This window comes from Melozone crissalis, unplaced genomic scaffold, assembly GCF_028551555.1.
Source record: "Melozone crissalis strain CALT ecotype California unplaced genomic scaffold, PUWL_Pcris_2 ptg000013l_1, whole genome shotgun sequence".
In the NCBI taxonomy this organism is placed as follows: domain Eukaryota; kingdom Metazoa; phylum Chordata; class Aves; order Passeriformes; family Passerellidae; genus Melozone; species Melozone crissalis.
The window spans coordinates 55,324,415-55,349,231 of record NW_026535791.1 but is presented as its reverse complement, the minus strand read 5'-3'; the positions used below and the strand labels follow the sequence as shown (position 1 = coordinate 55,349,231).

Here is a 24,817-nt window from a genome sequence, read left to right as displayed (position 1 = left end):
AAGGAAAAGGAAGAAGAATAATGCCTTAATTTGGAGCATTTGCTGTCTCTGTCACGGAAGGTTTTATAAACAGGTGAGGCCAGGGATAGGAAAGCACTGGCTCTTGTGACAAATTCAGTGGTCAGGAACTTGAACTGGCAACAACACTGAACCATGGTGGTTTTTAAAACACAGCATGCAACTGGGCACCAAAGAGATGTGTCACCACTGGGTCAGGATGTTTAAGCAGAGCAAGAACAGTTATGCAATAGTGCATTGTGGCACCGTGACAGCCAAGCTGCTGCCTTTTGTCCCTGTTTTCTGTAAATCTCCAGCTCTGTCACTAGCCTGCAATAACACATCTGGAATCCAGAATGATGAAAACCTCAGTGGGTATGTGGCAAAGACAGAGCAGAAGTCAATTCACCTATGAACAGGAAATATTCATAACGCTGGCATTCACTTAGCTCTCATCTGCAAATTCTGCTGCTGTCTCAGTTTCATGTCCCAAGCTTCAGCTGCGTCAATCAGCAGTGCAAAGAGATCTGAGTCTTAATTAACTCAACCATACTGCAAGGAAACTATTGCTGGTACAATTCTAGCCACAAAGCCAAATCCTTCCTGGGATATTTGCTTTCTTCAAGGAACCAGCATAAATCAGCAGTCCAGCAGGAGGGCTTTGCTATAACATCATATAGCTACTCCTACTCAGACAGCCTTCATTTGATGTGGCTGGAAAAGAAACATGAGAAAGGTTTTGAGCTGCTCAAGCTTTACATTATCTATACTTAAACGATGACTTTTTTGTGACAATGGCATATCAGTCATGTAACACTTATTTGGACAGGATGCCTCAATTTCCCCAGTGTTTGCTTCACTGTCTTCAATCTCTCAGATTTGCTTCAAGAAATATGAGACAACATTGGAAACTACTGTTCATGCAGAGTTTGAAGTGATACACTATCATCATTCTGGAGAAGACTGAAAAAGAGACATAGTTTTTTGTCCTCACTTCTTGAAAAACAGGAATGGAAATTGTTTTACCTTTAATGTCATGTCATCAGAGCAAGATGCTAGTAGCATGCCAGATGGGTCCCATTTGATTGCATTCACCTCGTTCTGAAATCAAGAGTGAGATTATTAAGCAAATATTCCAGTTACTGCATTGTACTGGGCACTCAGCAGAGGGCACTCAAGGTTTATGCATGGAACAAGTTCACCCACAAATTACAGTGCTGGTGCTTTTAGGGGTGAACAAAAGCACTGCTGCCTCCCCAACATGCTATCTATTTAAGTGGCATTTTGGAGTGGAACCATCCTGTGCTTGTGAACAACACACACAAGCAATCTTCTGATGTGTGTTCTGGCTCAAAGTTACTCCTATCCTTTTATCATTTCCTAGGATTTAAATAAACCCAGACAGATTGATGATGCAGCATTACCTTCTTTTTAAAACTGGGGCATTTCTTTCATTAATGTTCTGTAGACTTGGTGATAGAAATTTTCAACAGAAAATAATGATACTGGTGGGGTGTTTTGTTTTATGGACTTGACAATTCTTCATATTGTAGCTCTACAACAGTGCTGATCTCTCTAAAGAGAGGTTTATGTGTAAATGAATTCCATGCTGGAATATTAAACAGTTTAGGATGCTTTCTCTATCAGTCTTTCTAGCACTTTGTAATTAACTAAGCCTAGTGTATTCCCTTGGTAATGAGTAAGTTTCCCATGCTCTTCCACAGCTATAAGTAAAGAGAAAAAAAGTGTTTTATAAAAAGGGAAAGACTATTTCTTAAAAATATAAATTGGCCCAGGGTTTCAGTGAAAACAATCCTGAAATATATTTAAATTTTTCTTTATACATTTTACAAGTTTCAGTAATAATTAAAAACAAGTATAGATATATGTGAAGGGGAAATCTGGATCACGTACAAAGCAGGGCAGTTCATATAATAATAAAAAGCACCAGTCTATTGTTAGGAATGTACAACCTGTCACAAAATATCAGTTTAACCACAGACTAAGATAAATGTCTCCAAATGCATAGTTCTGGAAGCTAACATCTGAATTATGGGTCAGTGAATGATCACCGTTTTTCTCACAAATGGAACCTAGAAAAAGTAACCTTTGACATCCATTAAATTCCACCACGGAAAGAGTGGGGAAATCTTTAATATATCTTATTAGATTAAATTGATTCTAAAACTAAATGGCTGGAGGTAAACTGTTCTCTCCTTGTTCATAAGCTCTCATTTAGTAAAGGACATTAAGCCAGTGGAAAACAGAATCTTATTTATCAATGTGCCTTTAGTCTGCAGCTCATGCTACCCAGAAACACTCTCACTGTTTAAGCCAGAGGTGTTGCCTCCTGTAGTGATTTAGAACATTTATCCCTTCTCACAGGCAGTGAATCCCTCATTCCCAAGGAAAAAATATACTTCTAGGGAAACAATGGGGTTTAACACCTTTGCTGCTAGAACACAGTGTGCACACCCATCATCTGCCATCATTGTAACATTTGCTGTGACTTTACCACCAACATTTTGGACTCCTTAAACTTACTGTGTGTCCTTGAAAGGTTTTAACGGGACGATCACAGCCAAGTCTGCACACATGGATGCACATGTCAGTACTGCAGGAGGCAAAAGTAGTGTTGTTCTGCCAGTCTACATCCAGAGCAGGAGCTGTGAATACAAACAACAGAAGGAATATCAGGGATCACATAAAGAAACAGCTATCCCAAATAATTTTCCTCCCATCTCCTATCTGAAACAGACTACAGGCTAGTTCTTGGTCTGTCACCTGCAGCCAGTTACAGGGCTGACAGGGACTGTCTGAAGGGCACAGAGTATTTTTTCTATTCCAGTGGATAATCTGGATACTTTGCACAGCATGTACTTATGAGAATCTTTTGGGTCAAGTTACATGAGAGGGGACAAAACACACCCTCCACCCTCTCTGTTCCCAGCTATGCTATCATGGGTTATGTCTAGCATTCATCCCTCTGTAACCCAGTTCAGTGCAGAAACTGAAAGAAAACTAACCCAGAAAAAGTGTGGAGAATTCCATCTGGGTTAGACAAGCATGTTCCTGTGAATGGCAGACACAACACATGGGAAGGTGGAGGAGCAGGTGGCTGTGTCCCTTTGCACTAGAGCTTCATGCACCCTTTGACACAAACCTATCATTCTGTGCAGGCACATGGATTAATAACACTAAAATTCAGTTTAATTTGCTTGGGGACTGGTTTTAGGCAGGTACATTGATCAGCCTCATCTGAAATGAGAGGAAGGGTTTCTGTAGAGGGTTTGGCATTAACTAGCACTGACCTAACAAAACTCTGTGCACAGAGAGCACGTGAGCATGTGCATGTGTGCAACACACACACACACTTTGCAAAAAGAATGGGAACAAATCCCCAAACAACTCTCCCAGCATGTCAGTGCAGAGTGCAAGCAGGAGCAGGAGGAAGCTCCTGACAAACAGCTTGCTTGTGTTTCTATGATTGCTGCTCAGGCTTTTTCCCTCAGGATAGAGTTTAGCTGCCCTCCAGAGGATGACATAAGACTTGCTAAAATAGAGAAATCTTCATTCTCAGCACACTCTTGTGAGAAGCAAGTATGCTAGAATGAAACCAGCATATAGGAAACAAAGTTGGATCTCTTCCTGGCAAAGATATAATGCAAATTCGTCCTTAAAATGAAACCAAGAAATTCCTTACTCAAATGTGTTTAGAAAGATACTTTGGTAATACAGAGGTGAAAAGATATCTGTTCTGACAAGCCTGTTACATTTAAATATGTTTTTCCTATTATAATTTTTATGAACTACAAAACTAAATAGATCCCTATCATCATCTGAGTCATCAGGTAGTTCCCTAAATGAGAATGAAGGGCTGAAACTGTTTCATAGAAAGAGCTTTTTTCAGTGTTAATGAAAAAGCTCAATAATTCTCTATGACAGATAAGGAATTACTACCTTGCAGAAATATAAAGGAAAAATGTGTGAGGAAAGCAGACTACTTTTGAGTTTTCCAATGAACATGAATGAGGACTAGGAAACAATCAAAGATCTTTCTTTAACTGTCTGTTTGCCTTTCTTTTTATGCTACAAGCTTTGTATTACTATTTCAAAGCAAAAAAAAAAAATCATCATCAATAGCAATATGCCTTCAGGGCTAATATCTAGTAGGAGATGTATGAGTCAAAAACTAATTTTCAGAGAGCTACTGGCACCTAAAGCTATGGATTTACATTGCAGCATAATTTGAATCTTGAAGTGCTGATAATTAATACTTATTCATTTATTGGTGTACTCAGTCATATCTTTACTGGATATGTAACTACATAAAAAGGTTTGAAAAAAATCAAACAAACATGGTTCCTGATGCAAATAATCAAATTGCCAAAGTATTTCCAAAACCACAGGATACCAGCCAATTGCATAGAAACAATTAAAATATCATAATATATCATACTAAAAGCAGCAAAAAAAAATCCTTAAAAAATGCAGCTAAAATACAAACCAAAAATGGAAGTGTTACAATAATTATCTGGCATTTTAGCCTTTTTCAGAACAAATTTAAGTGTGATTCAGAGCACTTAGATCACAGAATTATAGAATGGGTTAGGTTGGAAGGGACCCTAAAGAACACCCAGTTCCAGCCCCCTGCTGAGGACAGGGACACCTTTTACTAGACCAGATCATCAGAGCTCCATCCAACCTGGGCTTCTCTGGGCAGACTGATCCAGTGCCTCACCACCCTCACAGTACAGAATTTCTTCCTGATATCTAATCTAAACCTTCTGTCTTTCAGTTTGAATCCTTTCACCCCTTGTCCTGTCACTACACAACTAGATGGTTAGAACTGGCCACACAAATACCTCTTTTGGTGTCAATTTAACAACTTGCTCCTGCAAGCACAGACATCAGTCTGTATCTATCAGGAAATGTCAAAATTGGATTATTTAGCTCCTTTTTAAAGAAATAAGTTTAGAGAATATATATTTTGATCAAATGCCCCATGATGATTCATAGTTTTGCAAAAAATAATGAAACCCTAGAAGCTACTTATCTGCATAGTTACATATTTTGAACAAAACCCTTAAAAATTACATGGCAACACCAATATCATGAAGGCCTTCAACACCCAGACAAAGGAACTTTTCTTTACATATTTTAGGATGACAGTTTTGTCCATGTGGTGTAAACTAAACCAGTTGTTACAAAGAAGCAGACAGTATAAAAACCTTATGTTTTTTCCAGGTCAACTACCTCCAGACTTCAAAGAAGTATGTGTTAAAGGAGGTGTATCCTGCCTAGACTAGACTTTTAATTGTTAAAATCCACCTTTAATCCTAGTGTAGACAAGGTTTTCAGATTCCAGATATGGAAAGGAATTTGCTGTTAGTTTGTCCTGGTGATGCAAAGAGGACAAGGTGAGGTCTTTGTGGCTTTGGACTTGTGAGAACAAAGTGAGGTGAGAGTCTGGCTGATTTTAAGAAAGTTCTGCAGCATACATGCTTTCTCCAATCAAAAATTTCCTCAACAGCATTTCCTTAATAACTTCTTTACTTTCTTATGAAAACATATATGAAAGAGTGAAAATAAAAATTAAAAATATTAGCTTCTCCATATCTACATTTCAGTTGTGTCTCATGTTCCAAAGATAAACAGCATGTGCAGTAAGAATTTTTAAAAAAATCTTTTCATGCACATGGAGATATTGTATTGATGGATACAGATGAGCTTTCAACTTGCTAAGAAGGGGATGGGATGATTTGTCCTTGATGCACATCACTGCTAAGACAGCTTATGTGTCAGTGAACATGATTCTGAAGGGGCAACCAAGCTTTGAATCCACAACCACTTACATTACTAGTAGGGATCAGAGGATTAAGATCTCATTAACTAAATCACTCTATGTGCACAGTTTGCTGTTATGGAACAGTTCTGGTAGATAAATAAATGCCACAGTGAGAAAATCTGTCAGCAGACACCAACTCCTCTAAACCAACAGCTGCATTAATAAATGAGAGACAAGTGACAAAAATGCAGAGTATGGATTTGCTGTGCCCATGGATACACTTTTTGCCTACTGCTGAATAACCATTTAGATTGCTTCTGCATATTATTCACATCAGTGTAAATGTGAGAATAAGAACAGTTTGAGTTGAAAAGCATGTGCAAAATAATGTTTCAAAATTAGTACTGAAATGTTTCAAAATTAGTACTGAAATGTTTTTAAACACCATTGTGAAAGTTTGTTGTATTTAAAAATGGATTAGTTACAATGAGCTAGGGAGATGAACACCTCTAGCATCAGAATCCAGAATATTCTCATGGTTTTAAACTCAGTTTTACTGTACCCCTTAAAATTCTTCACTATGAAAATGTAGCCACTTTGGATCATGAATTCAGCCATCATCTTACAAGTCTGGTCTCAGGTGAATTTCAGATTTTGTCAATGACTGTCTGTTATTCAAGATTATTTAGTATCTGTGACATCTCCTGTCTTCTTAAAACAGTTCTACAAGTAACCATCCTAACAGCATTTTGGTGCAACAAGGTTTTGAAACTCAAGGCTGGCAACTGATTTCCAATAATCAGAGAAAGCAAATATTGAAGAAATTCAAGTTAAAATTAAGAGCTAATAAATTCTGAGAACCTTTGTGAGTGCAGTGGTGAATGCAAGGTGCATGAGAGATCTGCCTGCTTCTGCCTCAAATCAGCTTCATTGAAACAGGAGCAGAGAGAATTGAAAAGATCCCAGACACCTCCACTGAAAATTCTCTTCATGAATCCCCACCTGGTATTATTCAAGCACACAGATGACAACAGGACTGCTCAGTTAGGTGGACATGGCTGGTGTACAAATCCTCTCCTAAAATCAGCTTTCAAAGCTGGTTCTCACAGAACTGTGTCTTTGTGAAATGAGAATAAACCAACAAGCCATGATATTCAGGATAGTTAAAGCACAAAAAAACTTGATTGAAACTTTTCTGTGGCAGATATGGATAAAGTACATTAACAGAATTGAAAACTGCATTTCATTTTCCTAACAAGTGTTACATGAAAAGTACCTGAATGGAAAGGAAATTGCTGTTTAGCTTCTCCTGTGTGAGCATCCCAAATTATTGTTGTCTGCATCCAAAGAAAGGGTGGAAAAAAAAAAAGATTAGTGACTATTCAGCTCAGAGAAAAAAACCCAAATAGCACCCTCACTAAGTAGCAATTCTAAATGATGAACTGATAAAATTATTGACTACAGAGAGCCTTGCGTGCTTAACAGTGGGAAAACCAAAAATTACTTCTAGGTATTACAGAATAATAATCTAAGTGTAGATAAAGAAGTATCATGCCTACAAAAGAAGCAATATAACTATGAAAAATAGGCATACTCTCTCTGAATAATCTAGAAGACAACACTTTCCATTTTTAATAAGCATATTGGAAAAAAAGTTCCAGTTATGATCTTTAAAGAACACTTTTTCCCTTTTCAAAAGATGCAAGCTGAATTCTACTTCAAAATGATGCTGAACCCCATCTGTAACAAGCCAATAAGTGAAATGTTTTTCTATCAGCAGAGTACACAGCACTTCTTGCCACTGAGGTGGGACAGACTCAGGTGTAATTGGCTTACTACATGTTTAATCCATACCCACAGCACAGGTGAGTGTGTCCCCTGTAGAGCTCAATACCACCTCCTGAGAGAATTATCAATTGATTGGAAGTATATTCTTCCAGAAAATAAATTAGGGATGCATCATCTTGCTGATAATGGATCACCTAAAGAAATGCTGCTTTTATTGAGAAGGTAAGTTTGCCAGAGTAAAGGAATTACAGCTGGGAGATCAGCTGAATATAAGCCAGTATTAAAGTTTCCATTTTCACAAGGTTATGAAAATATAGGGATTCACTGAGCTTACTAAGTAAGTACAAATCTCAGCTGGACTACCCTCTGCCAGCTGCTGGAGAGAAGCACTGTCAGTGCATCTCACTGGAACACAGACCATGCAGCCTCTCCCTTGGAAGTGCCATTTTTCTCTCTGAATTTTGTACAGGAAGCCAAGGATGACATATGCATCTAATTTTTAGACACTGAAAGTTAGGCAAGATGAATGCTGTGTACTTTCCAGTTTCAGTTTTAATGGATCATCAGTCAGCTGTTCATTTTAATCTCTAATGTGCACTTAGCTGTAACTACTGTGTTTTGCTTGATTTTCAGTGCAGAACCATATTTTTTTGCATATTTCTAGAGGAAGCCATATATATTTTATTCAAATAAGTGTTTTAACAACTAGATGAGCTAAAAGGTGTGGTATGTTTAAGATCCCTTTCTTCCTGTAAATAGCTGATAAAACTACAAATATAAGTACAGGAAGCTGTTCCTTCTGTAACAGAGACACACTCCAGATGCAATTTTACACATTTTTTAAAAAGTTAAACATTTTCTATGAAAATAGTATACATTCATGTAGCCTCAAAAATGTAATCAACATGCACTAAAATATATTAAAGAAATGTAAACTCTCCAGGGTGCCTGGAGAAGAAGAAACTAATCTTAAGGAATTCAGCAGCACAAGCTCACTCATCAGCATACTTATATGTTAGAATAATGTATTTTTAAAACTCACTTTATCAACACCAGCACTTAAAATATAATTCCCCTTTTTGTTCCATTTCAGGGCAAATATTGGACCTTTATGTTGACCTAAGGTGCTTGCAAGGTTACCTGGAATAAAGAACAGGTTATTATTACAATTTCTTTATAAATTGGTCAAATTACAGCTCACTACTGTTTGATGCCTAAAGAACAATAAATGTTTGACTTACCATCTTCTGTCCATATTCTTGCAAAACCATCATATGAGCCTGTAGCCAATAGTGTTCCATCACTCTGTTGGAATATATAAAAATGGCAAAGTTGGCTATGAGATAAAGTCTGTTTCAACCAACCTTCTTCTTTCTTTTTAAAGGTTTGCTAATTGTGATTTATGATTTTGAGTCCACTCATTGGGACAGATTATGCTATGATTTGAACTAAAGGTTATTACTTCAGACAGCACAGAGGAAATAAAATCCTCTAACATACAGTGAAATACTAGCCTATACCATCAGATATGAGCCATTTAATCAAAAAGATTAGAAAAAGAAAACAAGATAGAACAAGTTCTGTGGGCTTCTTCCACTTAACAAACAGATACTACTTCTTAGACATAAAGGACCTACCAAACATCAACAGATGACCTAAACCCAGACTAAATCCCAGTCCAGTGAAACTCAGGCACTCTACTTGAAAGAAGGTCCTAAGCCACATACACTCAGGGTGAACACCTCAAATGTTATCCACCACTAAGGAATTGCTTTCTACTTGTCGAAACACAGACCCACATGTGCTCATGGGCACAGTACCACGATGAAGAAACAGATTCATGGGTCCCAATCAGGAGGAAAAAAGCCCATGAATCTGATCAGCAGATCACATGCATTCTGGAAGGAACCCTTCACAGGATATGTCCTGTGCAGCCAGTGAAACTGGTGTGATTGGGCCAGAATAATTCAAACACAACTTTGCCATCTGGTGACACTGTTGAAGCAGGGTATTTAGTTTTTCAACATTTCAGAACCTGGATTAAGAGTGAGATTCATCCCATTTATCTGCAGACATGCAGAAGTTGGGAGTTAGTTCAGGAGTGCCCTCCATTACTAACAGCATCCTGTCACCACAACTCTGAAGTGTAACTCATGCACTTGTTTGCTTTAGATTATGCCCAATATGAAGGCAGGTGTCTCTGTTTCTGCTGACTCAAGGTGAGTCTAGAGGACTAGTTTAGATGGGCTGAATCCTACCCATGGTATCAAAGGGCATGATCTGAATATGACCTCCAGAAATAACCTTTCCTATAACCTTTATGTCATGTAAGTCACACAAACCAGAGAAGAACTAATTCAATACCACCAGTGTGAAGATTTCACAGGGAAATATGATTAATACTATGGTTCTAAATAAACTATAAAGGCAGATGGCATTTCTAGCTTGATGAATAGAAAATTAGAAAAAAGCATGAAATAATCCTTTAAAACATATGTCCACTCCAGTCCTCCAAAAACACTGACTCAGAGCACTTGTAAATTTAACTCAAATATATAATAATGTAGGGGGGAAAATATCATAAGCTAAGTGAAGCTCACTGTGATGCACACTTCTCTGGACCAGTGATGAGAAGAAAGGTGATAAAGGGCAAAAAGAAAAAAAAAGAAAAGCTCAGGAAATTAGATATACAGTTTATCCAAATTTTTTGCTGGTAATTCACATTCTTTGGGAAATTCAAAGTAACTTGGAAGCACTTGAAGTATTTGTATTAGGAACATTTCCCTACCTCAAGTACTAGTACAATGCAAAGGAAGTACCAACCAAGTCTGGAAGGTAAGAAACTGCTACAGGAAACACTGGACGGTTTTGGACAAATTTTCTCCTAACTGTTCTGCAGTCATTGCATATTTTCCTCTTACAATTTCTCTTTTCTTACTCCTAGAAGTAATTTTTTTCACAGCTATTTTTCTTCACTTTAATATCCACAGGAAACAAGTAATGAACATAAGCTTGAATTTCATTTGCTTCCTTGACCCACCTCTACTTTCTGTACTATTCACCAACTTCTTCCACTGTGCAAATATAAAATACACAGGAGAAAGGTGACTTGTGCAGTGGCCTTATCTTTTACTCTGAAGCACCTAGCTCACCTGAAGGACAACACTGCAGTAAAGATTAATCGAAACTTGATCTCTGGCCAGCAACTGAGACTCTACGTAACTGCTGAAAATCCCTTCTGGTACTTAATTAATCTGTTTTCCTATGAAAACAAGACTAATGTGATCACTCTGTCTGTACTAGTATCAGCAAAATAGGCAGAATGAAAATTAGCTTGAAGTAATTAAGTTTTCTGCAGGATCCTGTAAGTTTTTTTGGTAACAATTAGAGCTGTCCAAAGGCACTGCCCAGAGACTGGGGATTCTCAACAATGCCTGTCCTCTCTGCTCACTTCAGTATTCTTTGTGCATGAGCACATTATCTAAGATAGGAGGTTTTGCAGGATGAAAGTAAAAAACGGATCAGACAAGACAGTTTCATCCAGAAGGTAAGGACAGAATAACTACACATGCTCCTACCAAGACAAAGAAAATAATGTGAACAGATTTTGCTGTGCACAGCATAATTCAAATGAGAGAAGCTGGAGTCCAACCTCAGAAAAAGCTTCACTGGTGCTTTTATCTCCTTACATGCCAAAATAAAGTATCTATGAGATGCAAATACATTATTAATGAGGCTTCAGTATTACATAGATTGTTTGTTTAATCTTGGTTCTTAAAGCTAACTAAGTTTATTTTTACCCATGCTCCTAAAATAGGGATATAAATATATCATTGTTAAGCTTGAAGATGGCAACAGTCCTGGAAAATTACAGCATGTAGGAGAAAGTTCATGTTATGTTATGAATATTTGAAACAAGAGGCCAGAAGGTTAGGACAGAGCTTCTGGTCACCTCAGATATGAAAGATATGGAGCAGCAACTGTAATTGCCTTGGAATTAAATTTAGACAGTTAAAAACCATACAGAGTCTTAGAAGTTAGCTTACATTCCAGTCCAATGAAGTCACATCCTTATTGCTGGGGACATCATGTCCTCCCTCTCTTATGCAGTGCCTCAAAACCAGCTGAGTGGAGCCGCTGTTGCTGTTCTCGTTGAGATTCCATATCCTGGCCGTGGAGTCTCCGGATCTATAAAGCAATTATGCAAATAAGTGGAAAACTCCTCATGTTGACCCAGCAAACAGTGTAGAAGCCTGTATTTCTGTTTTCATTGAGACAACATGACAGCCTTGCAGGAGATGGGGGGAACAAGAGCTGCTGGCCTGCTGTAACGGGACCGTCTGCACGGGGCTGCTGGGAACCTCCTGGCTCTGTGCAAAACACAGGTCTAAGGCTTTGGTGCTGGAATTAGCAGAAGCTCACCCAGGGAAGGGCCCTATTCTATTGAAATGTTCCAGATTTTGCAAGGAGAAGTTGTTTTGAACCTCCTGAGAATTTTGATGTTTCTGCTGTGCACTGCCCAGAGTAGATCCAACCACCCTTCCCTAAACCTGCTGAACAGATCAGGGCATTACAAGCCTTTAAGAAGTAAATTTTATTTCCAACTCTTTGTGTACTTTTCTAAAAATGCTAACACATATTTAAATTATACCTGTCATAATAATTTTGTTTATTCAGAGAAGTTCTACCTAAAACACATAAACTCCTGTCTACATTTTGCACTACATACCTAAAGCTGGCATCACCATAACTGAGCTAGTCTGGGGCAACTTACAGTGACTGTCTGTAGCTTGGTGCTTACATCATACTGTCTGAAAAAATGGCAAAATAAGCACTGCCATGATAGAACAAGACAGAGGCAGCATCAGGATTTTGATCTATTTTTTAGAACAACTAATCTCTACAGAGGTGTTTTTAATGCAGGCTGAAACCCTGATTTTGCTTAGAAAAGGTTTTGAGGAGGAAGAGCTCAGCATTATCTACTTGTAAATAATATATGTATTTTGAATTTGCATAAATCTTTATTCTACTGAAAAATGTCTCTGAGGTTCTGAGATAAATCTGCCATGGAGTGGAAGATATTATACTTTAAAAGTTTACTGGGATTTTTTTTCACATTCCCTTTCCTTAAGTCTTTGAAACAACAACAACAAACAAAACCAAGTTTCCTGGATTGCTTGTTTTGTCCAGAAAGCAATTTTCATTTACATGCATTAAGTAGAAACTTGGAGCAGTTAGCAACAATACTTGCAAGAATTCATACAGTGTAGATGAAATTTCATTGTTGATACAACTGATGTGTTAGCTTTTCCTTTTTTTTGAAAGTAATGACAAAAAACTTTCTTTTCTATGCACTATCAAGGAGAAAAAGTCTTTCTTCAAAGATCCATTTTTGAAAGAATGGATCCACCTGTGACCCATTTTTGCTTTGATAAGCCATGTTTTACTGAAAAAGAAATCCATCAGAAGAGAATACTAAATTTTCTTTTGGTCTACTAGTAAAGCACTTTAATTATTGACACTAAGAATACCAGGCAAACTTTCCACATTTGACATGTCTTCAAATGCAAATATTGACCAAGCAATTATTGAACTCCATTGATCTCTGGGTATTACTTTACTAATAATTTAGCCTAATTTTATACAAACATTTCAACTGCAAAAGCAAACACCTCTCTGCCTGTATCAGGAGCTCTGAGCTCCTCTGGGTTATGCCATGCTTGGGGAATGTGCCCCATCTCCTGTGAACCTTTTCTGCCAAGCTGAGATGTGATGGCTGGCCAGGGTTTTGAACCCAGCTACTCCTGTAAAGCCACTCTTTATTTTTGAGACATATCTTTCACATTAGTGATTAAGAAATAATTCAGATCAGGGTAATTTTTGCCACCACACAGCTGTGACTGTAATATGTATCCTTATTTCTTCAGAGGTCTGGAAAATTGACATTTTTGCATATGTTGGCTAGAAAATTAACCAGGTTAATCATGAGGCTCAGAAGTTAAAAAACATTTTAAACTGTGGGAATTAACAATGATGGGAACATACATCTTTAAAGGACTGCTCCATTGGTTAACATGCTAAGTAGGAAATTCCTTCAGGGCTGGCTTCTCTCCTATATACGACTGCAGGACCATCCTGCATTCATTGTAATAATTCAGTTTGTTATTGCACCCTGTGAATAAAGTACTCAGTCACTTGGCCATCAAAAGCAATATCCTATTTGCTAGTTCTAAAAGGGTTATGTTTTGTTTTTCAACACTTTTATTTAGTCAGTTTTCTGGCAAGGCCTAGGCAATCTTATTTTCCAGTATTTTAATTGTGTTTTTTCCCTTTTCTTCTCCCAAAGCTATATAAGCTATTATGTGTCCCTGCAGAGAGGCTTTATAAGTCTACCAGTGTCCAGCAAGGGCATTTGTGTGTCTTCCCTTTTGTTGCTGGGGAAAAAAAAAAAGAGTCCAGAGAATGCTCTGGAAAGTATCCTGATTTCTGGTGAATGATTCAGTGAACCCTGCCTTATTAGAGAAGCACAGTTCAAGCACAATTCAGAAAGATATTTAATCTCCTTTGCCCACAGAAGCATTTCTATCTACATGATAAAGCAGCTCATTCCAACATGCAAGTCACGAACACTTGAGTAATAGGTATACTCCTCTGCCCTGTGGAAGAGTACTGCCAAATTTTAGGAAGGCTAGCTCTGAAAGGATTTTATTTCATGCTCTCCTGCCCCAATATGTTCATGAATCAAGGTGGACAAATGTTTGTGGAATGTAATTTGCGACATATAAAATTACCATTCTGTAACTGGAAGCACAGAGGTTTTAAGTGCTGCAGCTGGGTAAAGAATTTTGCAAGATGGTTGTTGAACCTTGGTATTTCTAATCTTCAGCTACAAGACTTTAAATCACTGTTATTATGAGATGCAATATTGCTAATGTGTATTTAATACTTCTGGCTCCAACAGGTTAGAGGTTTTATTTTTTTATTTTAAAATATATTATTGAAAGAATTATGGGAAGGAAATTCCTCATTTTTATTTTGACATGTAACATTTCCTTAATAAAGCAGGTCTCTTAAACTAAGTGCTTACTCTTCCTAGGCAGTTAGTAGAGGGAAGTGCCTCACAGGTGTCCTGAATAAGATCTCTGCCCCACTGATTCCACAACATTATTCTCTGCTAGAGGTTATTCAAGTCGACCTCCCCCAAGAGCTGACCATTTTGCATTCATGGATTTGATGCACTGAGGAAACCAGTCCAAATAATCTCCTGCTAACAAATAAGCACTCAGAGTTAGCAGAATTAGTATCTGGCACTGACACTGAGGGGTGGGGTCTGAAATTAACACCCTCAGCCTGGTAAATCAAAAGGATTATTCTGAAAGGTAATTTACAGTGCATCCTAAACCACTGATATGAGGAGTGCAGTAACCTGACGTACTGAATATATAAAACCCAGAAATGATGACAGCAGATAGCCTGGAAACATCCTCTCTTGCTTCTGAGAGACACAGCGAGAGCTGAAAGATCTCAGACAGCAGCTTTTATGGATGATTACTATGCTGACCAGGGAGAGCAAAAGGTGCACAGAGTGGTTTGGAAGAGACAAGTCACACTGCCATAGATCAGCTGATAAGCAAAGAAACCTACTGCTGGTTTTGGGACTGAGGCCAGGTCCCTCTGCTCCATGGCTGTGTGAATTACTTGAAGGGCATGGCTGGATGTCACAGAACAGAACACACTCTTGGAAGTAGCAGTGGAACACAGGCACAAAAACATCCTAAGTTGAACTGAAAAAGCTTTTGGAGTTCAAGGCTCTAGTAGCCTTGACATTCACAGCCCATCCACTTCCACACTGGGAAATTCAAGCACGTTCAGAACTCTGTCTCACTGGAGCATGGTGACCTGTGCAAGCAAACTGACAGGTTATTCCCTGGCCAGAGTTTGGCTTGTTTTAATTAGCACTCTTGCTTGGGTCTCTGATGTTCTCTGTGAATAACTCCTGGACATGCCTTGGTGGTTACAATGTGCAGAGATGGTTCCCAGTGTGCAGTTTGTTTGGCAGCCAGGGCAGTTTGCTAGCACAGACAGCAGCCATGCTGTGCCAGCTGGCCTCAGTGCCCAGCAATATTCCCAGGCACAGTTACTTTACTAATGTGGATGCAGCTCTAATGGACTTCTGCACTACACAGGGAACATAACCATCTGCGACAATTTAAATGTGTCATGAAATTAAAACTTAAGATATTGAAAGATAACTAGTGGAAGATATCAGCCTTTGGGTTTATGGCTGGGAATGACCAAATATTGAGATTTAACCAAGCACCTATTTTTTTGGGTATTTTTTCACCTGTCCAAAACACTCTATGCAATTATTTGCTTTGGAATGTTGACTTCCTTCATAAAGTGCAGTTAATCATCTCCCATGTCTGTATGCACACACTTCACTCTATTATTATAATGCTTCTGTTCATAACATCTAAGCATTCTTTTCATAGGCATCTGGTGACAGTCATGCCTTTGATAGCCTTTACTGGTATTTCTAGTCCCCCCCATCCTCAGCTTTAAGGGTTATGTGTGTGGTGGAGGGGGAAGAGCAGCTGCAGAATATATTTTTCTAGCTATTTGATCAGAGAAATTCCTGTCTCTCTGTTTTATTTTGAAATAGCTGTTTGCAAAGCCTGGAGAGTATATATTACTGTGCTAGTTTTCACACTCTAGGAAAACAGCAACTGAGTAGATATGACATTAAACATCAAAATCCCTTTCTCTCAGTGGGATAGTCACTAAACCTGGAAACCAGTGCTCTAGTTTTGGGTAATTCATTCTACATTTCCTTCAAACAGCTTGCTTCAGATTAGGTTCTGAACCTGCATTATTCTTTTAGTTGAGGATTACATCAGGTTGCTGTCTAAACTGCTGCTGCTAGTTGTTAGAAAAATCTATTGCCTGTGTAACAAGGCTTCAGGAAAATACTTTGTCATTAACTGAGATTCAATTAGTCTCTTTATAAACAAAACAAATATGTTATCTTTTCCTGTATTTAATAGCTAGGTTTTGAAGTGTACTTTTTCAGATGGGTACAATCAAGCAGATGGGAAACTCAAAGAAAAGTATTGACTGGGCAGCACAACATGGCTGTTACAGAATCTAGCAATCTGACACACACACATCAGACTAACTGCAGTGTTCTTTTTTTAATCTTTACTTTGTAAAGGGCAAACAGAGCTGCAGAATACTGTGGATGTCAGGGAATTTCTCTCCCTTGTTTAACTGGTGCTGTAACATGGAGATCACCTGCAGATAAAAGCTTGCACTGTTATTATACCAGACAAAGGCTTCTTTGTGCAGTGGCATAATCACTCACTCAGCTCTCTTCCTTCAGTTTCACTTTCTTCTGGGCATTCTTTGCCATTTCAGTCACTCAGCTTCACCAGGCACTGGCTGCTGTTACCACAATTCCAGCTGCATCCCTACCTCATTTCTTACAAGCAGGCCAAAATCTGACCAAGATGCACATGCATTTAAATTATTTGCATTGTCATTGCACTGCTATTAGTCTGCTAAAGCACATGATTGTACTTTGCAACCACATGTGTATGTGTAACCACATAGCTTTGCTAGTGGCCTCCATGGTCACTAGCAAAGCTCATTACAAAGGGCCTATTACACTGAAGGGTAAAGCTTAATGGAATGGCTAGTGAGAGGGTATTCCTCTGGCTCAGGTACCTGACTAATAGTTCTGATTATCATCCTCCAGGTTTACCTGTAAGATATCACAATCCAGGCATCCATCCACCAATGCTCAGCACCCTGAGGCAAAGTTAAACACACACTGCAACACATACTTTGGTTTATGAAATGCTCCACCATTTAAATTAGCACACTAGGACTGTGCATCATGGATCCTAGGGAAGCAGTCCACTGTGGCAAGCACTCACTTGCTTAAAATTGATAAATGAAGATATAAGTACTACAGATAATAAAAGTAGTATCAGACCTAGATATTAAAAAAAAAGCATATTCAGCAGGATTCTGGTTCCCAAAATCCCAGTTTGTTGTCTGAAATAATTTTTTTGAAATTTCTATCTTCACTCTCTTGGAGATCTCTGCTATTCATCCAACATGGAATTTATTTTATTTTTCTTTTCTATTTATACTGTAATTCCTTGTTTTCATATACTAAATGAATTAAGTAAGAAGACTATTCTGATAATCTTGCAAAAAAGTGAGAAATAAAATAAGGACTCTCCTCGTCCTTGTGAGGAAAGTATCCTAATACTGCTAAGTAACTCTGATTTATCTCCTCAAACTATGATCAGCTTTACTCCATGTTTCCAGTTAGATTTCTTAAATCTAGTCTTCATGTTAAGGTTTAACTTTAAGCATGAACATGGTTCCCCCAGGGCCTGCATACAGCTCCTGGGGTATGTTTACAACTGTGATTTTGTTTGGATCAGAGGTGCTTTTGTAAGTCAGTCTCCTGACTGTCCCACTAAGGATGCTCTGGTGGTCACTGCAGAGCAGTCCTGCAGAGGATAAACTGGGCTCCCTTCCAATGACACTAAAGCACAACATTCCCTTAAACCACTGCTTACTGCTCAGCTCACTGAACAAACTCAGGTCCAGTCTGAAGCACACCCATCTCCATACTTTTGAAAAAACCTGGTGGATGCCAACGACTTTCTGAGACCCCAGTGTGAACCAATAACTAAGAGCAGTAGATTACATGATCTCCAAATATTCTGAGAAATTATCTAGAATTATTAAAAAATATTTCTAAAAATTTGTGTGTATTTAGGGCCACAGAATTTACATCTTAAATGTACAAATTCTTCATATTTGTCATCACCTTGTAACTATTTAGCAGTTATACAGGTATGGTACTGCTGAAAGAAACACTGCTGCAGGCTGATACAACGGCCCAGGAAACACTCATTCACATCCCAAATACATTTGCAAGTTATTGCATCTCTAAATATTCTCTAATTGCAGGAGTTGGTTTGAGTCACAGTCTGTCTTACCCAGATGCTAGCAGGTCACTGACAGGGTTCCAGGCACAGATGAACACCTCTGATTCATGGCCCCGAAGGACTGTTGCTTTGTTAGGAGGAATTTCAACATCCCCGTCAATTTCCATTGGCTTTGAATGATTATCTGGAAGGAGATATATCAGAATAAATAGTTTACAAGATGCAGTTAGGTCTGTTTTAAAATCATGCTAGATTCCCAAGGCCTGAAGCTTACAGCAGCATATACACCAAAATTAATACTGTGCTGTGTCACTGACAATATTACTCTATTTGCTTCTCTTCAGCCATTCAAATTTATGACATTTCCCCAAAATGTAGAGCTTTCCAAAACATTCTGTATAGCTTTTCATCCCCCAAATACTCAGGATTTAGTTCAGCGTAGTTTTTCTTTTGAAGCTGGCCTCATTAAAAATGATTTACAGATTTATTAAAATAATTTTTAAAAATAACAGAAAGCATTTATATTTTCTTACACAGTCTCCTATAAGTAAAATCTCTGCTACTCACAGACAAAAAATGTACTGAGGAGGGGCTTCATTCCTGGAGCACATCAGGGCAATGGTGAATGATCACCTTCTCAAGGATATCATAATACATACAAAGGTACCAAATGAGTCACAGATATCCTTAACCTGTGTGTTGTAACTCTGCAGTTCTTTAGACTCATCACTTTTACAAAGTTCCTTTATTGTCTTAAGCAAGAAAAAGTGAATTTGAAATGATGGATTTATCTTAGTAACATCAATTCATTCCAAATTGCATCATGAACCATATTTTTACTCCAGGCTTCCTCTGCTTCTGTATAAATCTTCCTCATTAAGCTCTAGCCACACTTCCTGGCAGCATTACAAGATTATTATTCTCTGCAAACATGACACCATCCAAGGACAGGTGACACACTGAAACAGCAGACACCAGATGCTACTCTGCACACACGTGTGGCCCATTTTGCAGAAAGCACATCCAAGAGCAGGTAGCTGGCAGCCTCCTGTTACCCAACCAATGCTTTGGCCAGCTGATCAGCTCTGACTGATCAGAATGCAAGTTCTCTCTCTGGGTTAAGTCTTTCAGTTAGTCATTTTTCAATCACATATGAAGATCCATAGGTTTGCAAGTAGAATAATTATGCTCCATTATTGCTGCATGTTTATGGCATTTAAAATCAGCCATCTGTCCTGATACTTCAGCTCTGCTAAGCTATTGCCCATTAGCTGGTGAAGCAGACTGTGACACTGCACAAGTGCCATCAGGAGGAAGATCTCCAGATTTCCACCCTTACCTGGGCTCTCACATACCTGGTTTGGCTCTGCCTAACTTATGCTGAGTCACACAAATAGCATTTCTCACTGCATATTTGGTTAGCCCCCTAAAACTATGTCTGTGCCACATCTACACCACAGATGGAATTGAATCTACATGAGTTACACAGAATCAAGTATTAAAATCAGGAAACAACTAACAGTAGTTTGACAGCTTGTTTCTAATGAAAAATAACTATATTTCAGCTACACTCATTACTTACAGACTTGCTGCATGAATACTGGAAATGCCTATTTGTAAAATCCATACCCGTGCTGAGTCCCTATGTTAAGCATTGTCCTTGGCAATTCTCTATGTGTATGACTACTAAACTGAATGCTGTTGAGATACACCAATACTCAAGATTTAGCCTGACACCAGCAGCTGGGATCTTTGATTCCAAGCAGTCAGGCACTGAAGAGTGAAGCACTATTAAAACCCACCAGAAGATACAAGCCTAGAACTCACAACCCTCTATTGCTCAGCACAGCACAGATTCACCACGCTTAAAGCATATTTTCAAGAGAAAAACAGCAGCATGACAATGGCTATGCATTCATCTGTGTCCTCTTCACAGTGTGAGCTGGAAGCTGGGGGTAAATCAAGAAGATGTTTCAAGCACTTTAATTTGAAAAATTTAAATGAGATGCTATGCTTACAACACAGGACCCTACTGTCACCTGCCTGGCTCTAAGGGCAGGGCTGCTTTCGCTCTCCATTAAAACCAAATGACAGCTGGGGAGCAGCATTACTCCAAGGTCCCACAGTCAAGAGGAGCTGTCAGAGCAAACCTATCTGATACTCAGGAATATTTTTTGTATGTGGCCAAATGAAAAAACCTAGACATACACTTTGAATGCTAGTAACTGCTGTGAAAAAACCCCCACGAATAATCATGCTGAGAAGAAGAAACCTTGATTAGCTGATACCTGGATCAGTACATTTAAGACCAACTGACCTCTGGGAGCAATGAAATACCTGCAGAATTATTTTGTATTGTATCTTCCAGTAATGATTTTTACAGAACAGTTTTGGTGGTTTATGAGAAAACAGAGGGAAGGATGAGAAGCCTTTAAAAATAATTTGCCACTGTTTACATTTTATGTGTTTTTTTCCTACTTGCATCAGTAGTCAGGAACATCCATATTCAGAGTGTTACTGTTCAGCACTAAACTTAAAATGCCCCATTGAACAAACAGGACAGTTCATGCCTCTGTGATACTGCCTCAGGCTCTTACCAGATTCACACAGACACTTGCAGGATATGACTGATATGATTATGGTAGCAACAAAAAGCTGCAGAAACCCCTGAGCACAAACGGGCACCCTCTCAAGAGTGACAAGTTCCTCACCCGCACCAGCTCTTGGGGGCCCTGGTCTCACCTGGAAATTTGGCTTTCCTATGGATGCAGCTACAATGTGTGCATGGGGAATAACAATGAATAGATAAGAGAGATGCAGCAACCATCAAGAACAGGCTTCTTTTGTTCTAAAGTACCTTCCAAGCAGAAAGCTTTCAGTTAAGATCTTATTTGCACAAAATTGCCCTGGGGGGGTTCTCTGAAAGAGAAGGCATTTCTACTAACTGCAGCATAGCCTCAGGTGAAAAACCGAAGTCTGCAGGTCACATAGGGAAGGACTCTGTCCAAATGTTAATACAAAACATTTTCTAAAGGCCCGGGGATCTTTGGTAATAGTCTACACTATAATTCTTTTCCTCAAATGTATAGAAAATCTCAAACAACTGGAAATTAGAAGTCATATTACCCCAAAGTATTAAGATTGAGGGTTTTTTTTTTAGTCTAAAAGGAAAAAGTATTACTTACTTACTGGTAAGTAATACTATTTCCTCCAAGGAAAAAAATAGATATTTTTAAGATCTTGTGAGCGCTAACCCTGTCTTTTCTCAGGAAATACATTTTTTCTTTTTTTCTTTTTTTTTTACTTAAATATTCAAGAGGCCTTTCACTAAAGTTGTTCTTTATGGCTGTAGTTTTAATAAAGGAACACAGCTTACTCCTCTTTCCAGAGCTTTATTTTTTATAAACCTAAGCCAATCCTTCCAAATATAACGAAACAAATTACACTATAAATATTTGTGTTGGAAAACAATCCAAAGTTTGGCTCCATTTCTACATGCTGACTTTTATTTTTTCCTGTAACATTTGAAGTGACTTAAAACTGAGAACATTACTTGGGAAGCAACAAGAAAAGGCAGCAACTTTTTTTATTCAGTATTTGAATCTGCACCTCAAACTATTGTTATTGTTTTCTGCCTCCTCTCTTTCTTAAATCTATCGTATTGGTAATGCTACATACAAAAACTTATCATATAATATTAAATATGTAAAAACCTTTTTGGAAAGACTTAAGAGTGTCAGGGAGAACTCCATGCCAGAATAAATGCAAACTAGGTAATTTCTCAAAGACACCTCTTCCTCCCGCTCCACCCATTCCACCTTTTTTGAGAGCCTGGTATTTGGGTGACTTCCAGGTTATGACTAAGGACTAGCACATTGTTTAAACTTCTGCCAATATATGCCAGGTCTGTGGAATACAGCAACAGTAAAAATTAAGGTTTGGGAAGTTTCTCACAGCTTTCACATCAGCAGTCTTTTCTACTCCTGATTATTTCTCTCTCCCAGGAAAAGTCCTTCGCAGCATTCCAAGAAAAGGTCTGCAACTGTTTGTGAAAATCCCTCTGCTAAAAATAGCTGTGGGAATTATTATTTTTTTAATTAGAAAATGACAGATTTGAGACATCAAGGCTTACAGTGCAGCTGTAAACATGAACTGATCTTTAAGGCTTTCCTTTTGTTAATACAAAAGTAGGTATATTTTTTTGGATCAGAAGGAAATATATCTGAGAGGTTCTCTTTTAGTGATGAACCGATGGATCAGTTTTCTATCTCAAGATTTTGTTTTTTTCTGGCCCTGACACAGCAAGACATTCCCCTAAAATTTTCACATGTCAGCTGAAGATGTGCCAACAAACAAAATGTCAGCCTTTGATACATTTAACAGTACTTTAATTTCAGTTTGTACCCCTTCACATATAAAATTATTAAGGTTTCAAAGCAGAAGGTTAGTTGAAAGTAAAACATATGCAATCTATAGTCTAAGAACAGATCAATATTTTAAAAATGTTCAGATCTTTCTTACATTTGCTTTCTCAAATAAAAACGTTGTTTAAATAACTGCAGTTTTACTGCGGGAAACAAACCTGTCTAACTGGAATTCTCTGAAGGAAAACCTGTTTTGAAAGTGTTTTTCTCACTGACCCGCACAGGAATCTATTCAGATCAAAGAGAAGGTGGAGACTGATAACTTTATCTACATTGCAGAACTAATAAAATCTGTTACATGACTACAGTCCTGACCTTGTCTAAGCCAAAGAGCTGTTAGGACTTCCTACAAAACCTGCCATGCATGTTCCTCTGGAGTTTTCTAGTAAGAGGACTGGGCAGTAAGGGCTGGTTTCAGAAGTCAGCCAGTATGCAATGGGCCTTGCACACAGCAACCAGAACCAGTAATCCATCTGCCCCACAGTGTTAGCACAGGCATCAGGATCTAGTTACACAAGCAGGTAGGACCCACTCCATTTGGAAATGTCTGACTTTGGATGATTAATATATAAGTGCAGTGTTCCTTAGTCACCCATGAACAAAGGTGAATTCAGCACTCTTGAGAACCAACTGTTCCCAAAGACTAAGGAAATCTCAGGAAGGTGAGACCTTGAAATTGATACTTGCAGTGAATTTATGAATAAGCACATGCTATTAAATAAAAGGCCAAGGAACAATTTTGCTGTATGTTTTCAAGACAGGTTGGCTGCTTCCAAGCAGTTTGCTGGGAATGGTCCTTGGCACATGTGCTTGGCAATGCTGTTTGGGAATGGACAGCTGGTACAGTCCAACTGGGCTAATGACCATGACAGTAAGGATAGGGATGCTCCTGTGCTTGGCCACACCCTACACAAATGGAAGCTGGAACATGCCAAACTGGGCCATGGACCATGCCAAGGCTATGGATAATCACAGGACAGCTACTGCAAAAGGACAGCTATGCACTGCTCACACAACAATTACACAGATAGGGTTTGTAGGGCTGTTGGAGGTTAGGATTACTCCTTTTGTTTTCTTTCTCTCAGGGAATTTTCTCCCACATGTCTTAAGGGACAACAACAACAGGCACTCAAGAGAGACAAAAGAAGTTGCCACAATACAGGGGAAGGGTGTGGCTGGCTACTCTATTAGCTGGGTGGTTTCTCTTGGACCAGCAGAAATAGCAGGAGATTTGGGCTGGGGGAAGGGGCTGAGTGCAGCTCCTTGCTCTCTCTTATTTGTCTGCATAAGAAGGGAAACAGGCTGAGATCACTGTGGAAAGAGTTCACCACCACTGTGAGGCTCCATCTCCTGCTGTCTTCTCCCACCCTTGCTGCTTCCAAGGTTCCTGTTACAGCTCATTTTGCCCTCCAAAGAGGTACAGGGACCTACTGCTCCTGTGGGTTTGTAAAGCAGGCCCCTTTTCCCATCCTTTCCCCTGGCTGAGCTGCCATCACTGTGTGGCGAGGCGGCTGAGCGCGGCCACAGCGCCCTCTGCAGGCGTGGGGGAGTCATTGCACCTGCCCTGCCCTGCCCAGCCAGGAGCCAGCAGCGCCGCTGCTGGCTGTGCTCGGAACTGCACCCGCGGGGAAAGGGCCTGACAGCCGAGAGAGGGCTGGAGCCGGGTTTGGGGGTCTGTCTGCTGCTGCTGCCAGAGTGGTTGGTTGTTTTGCCTTGTTATACATACACATACCAGGAAAGAACTGTTACTTCTTTTCCCATATCTTTGCCTGAAAGCCCCCTAATTTCCAAGTCATAATAATTTGGAGGCAAGAGGGTCATATTCTCCATTCCAAGGGAGATTCCTGACTTCC

At 39.0% G+C, this 24,817-nt stretch overlaps 1 protein-coding gene across 3 annotated transcripts in view; it reads right to left on the bottom strand.

The window, feature by feature from the left end:
- Positions 1-24,817, bottom strand: part of TBL1X (transducin beta like 1 X-linked) — a 244,390-nt gene that overhangs the window by 7,693 nt on the left and 211,880 nt on the right. For all 3 annotated transcript variants that reach the window (XM_054271693.1, XM_054271691.1, XM_054271694.1), the window contains 7 exons: positions 18,592-18,724; positions 11,620-11,761; positions 8,815-8,878; positions 8,616-8,713; positions 7,062-7,122; positions 2,542-2,663; positions 1,024-1,098 (listed from right to left, as the gene is read on the bottom strand). In XM_054271693.1, coding sequence (XP_054127668.1) covers positions 1,024-1,098; positions 2,542-2,663; positions 7,062-7,122; positions 8,616-8,713; positions 8,815-8,878; positions 11,620-11,761; positions 18,592-18,724 — 695 coding nt within the window. The remainder of the gene's footprint in view (positions 1-1,023; positions 1,099-2,541; positions 2,664-7,061; positions 7,123-8,615; positions 8,714-8,814; positions 8,879-11,619; positions 11,762-18,591; positions 18,725-24,817) is intronic.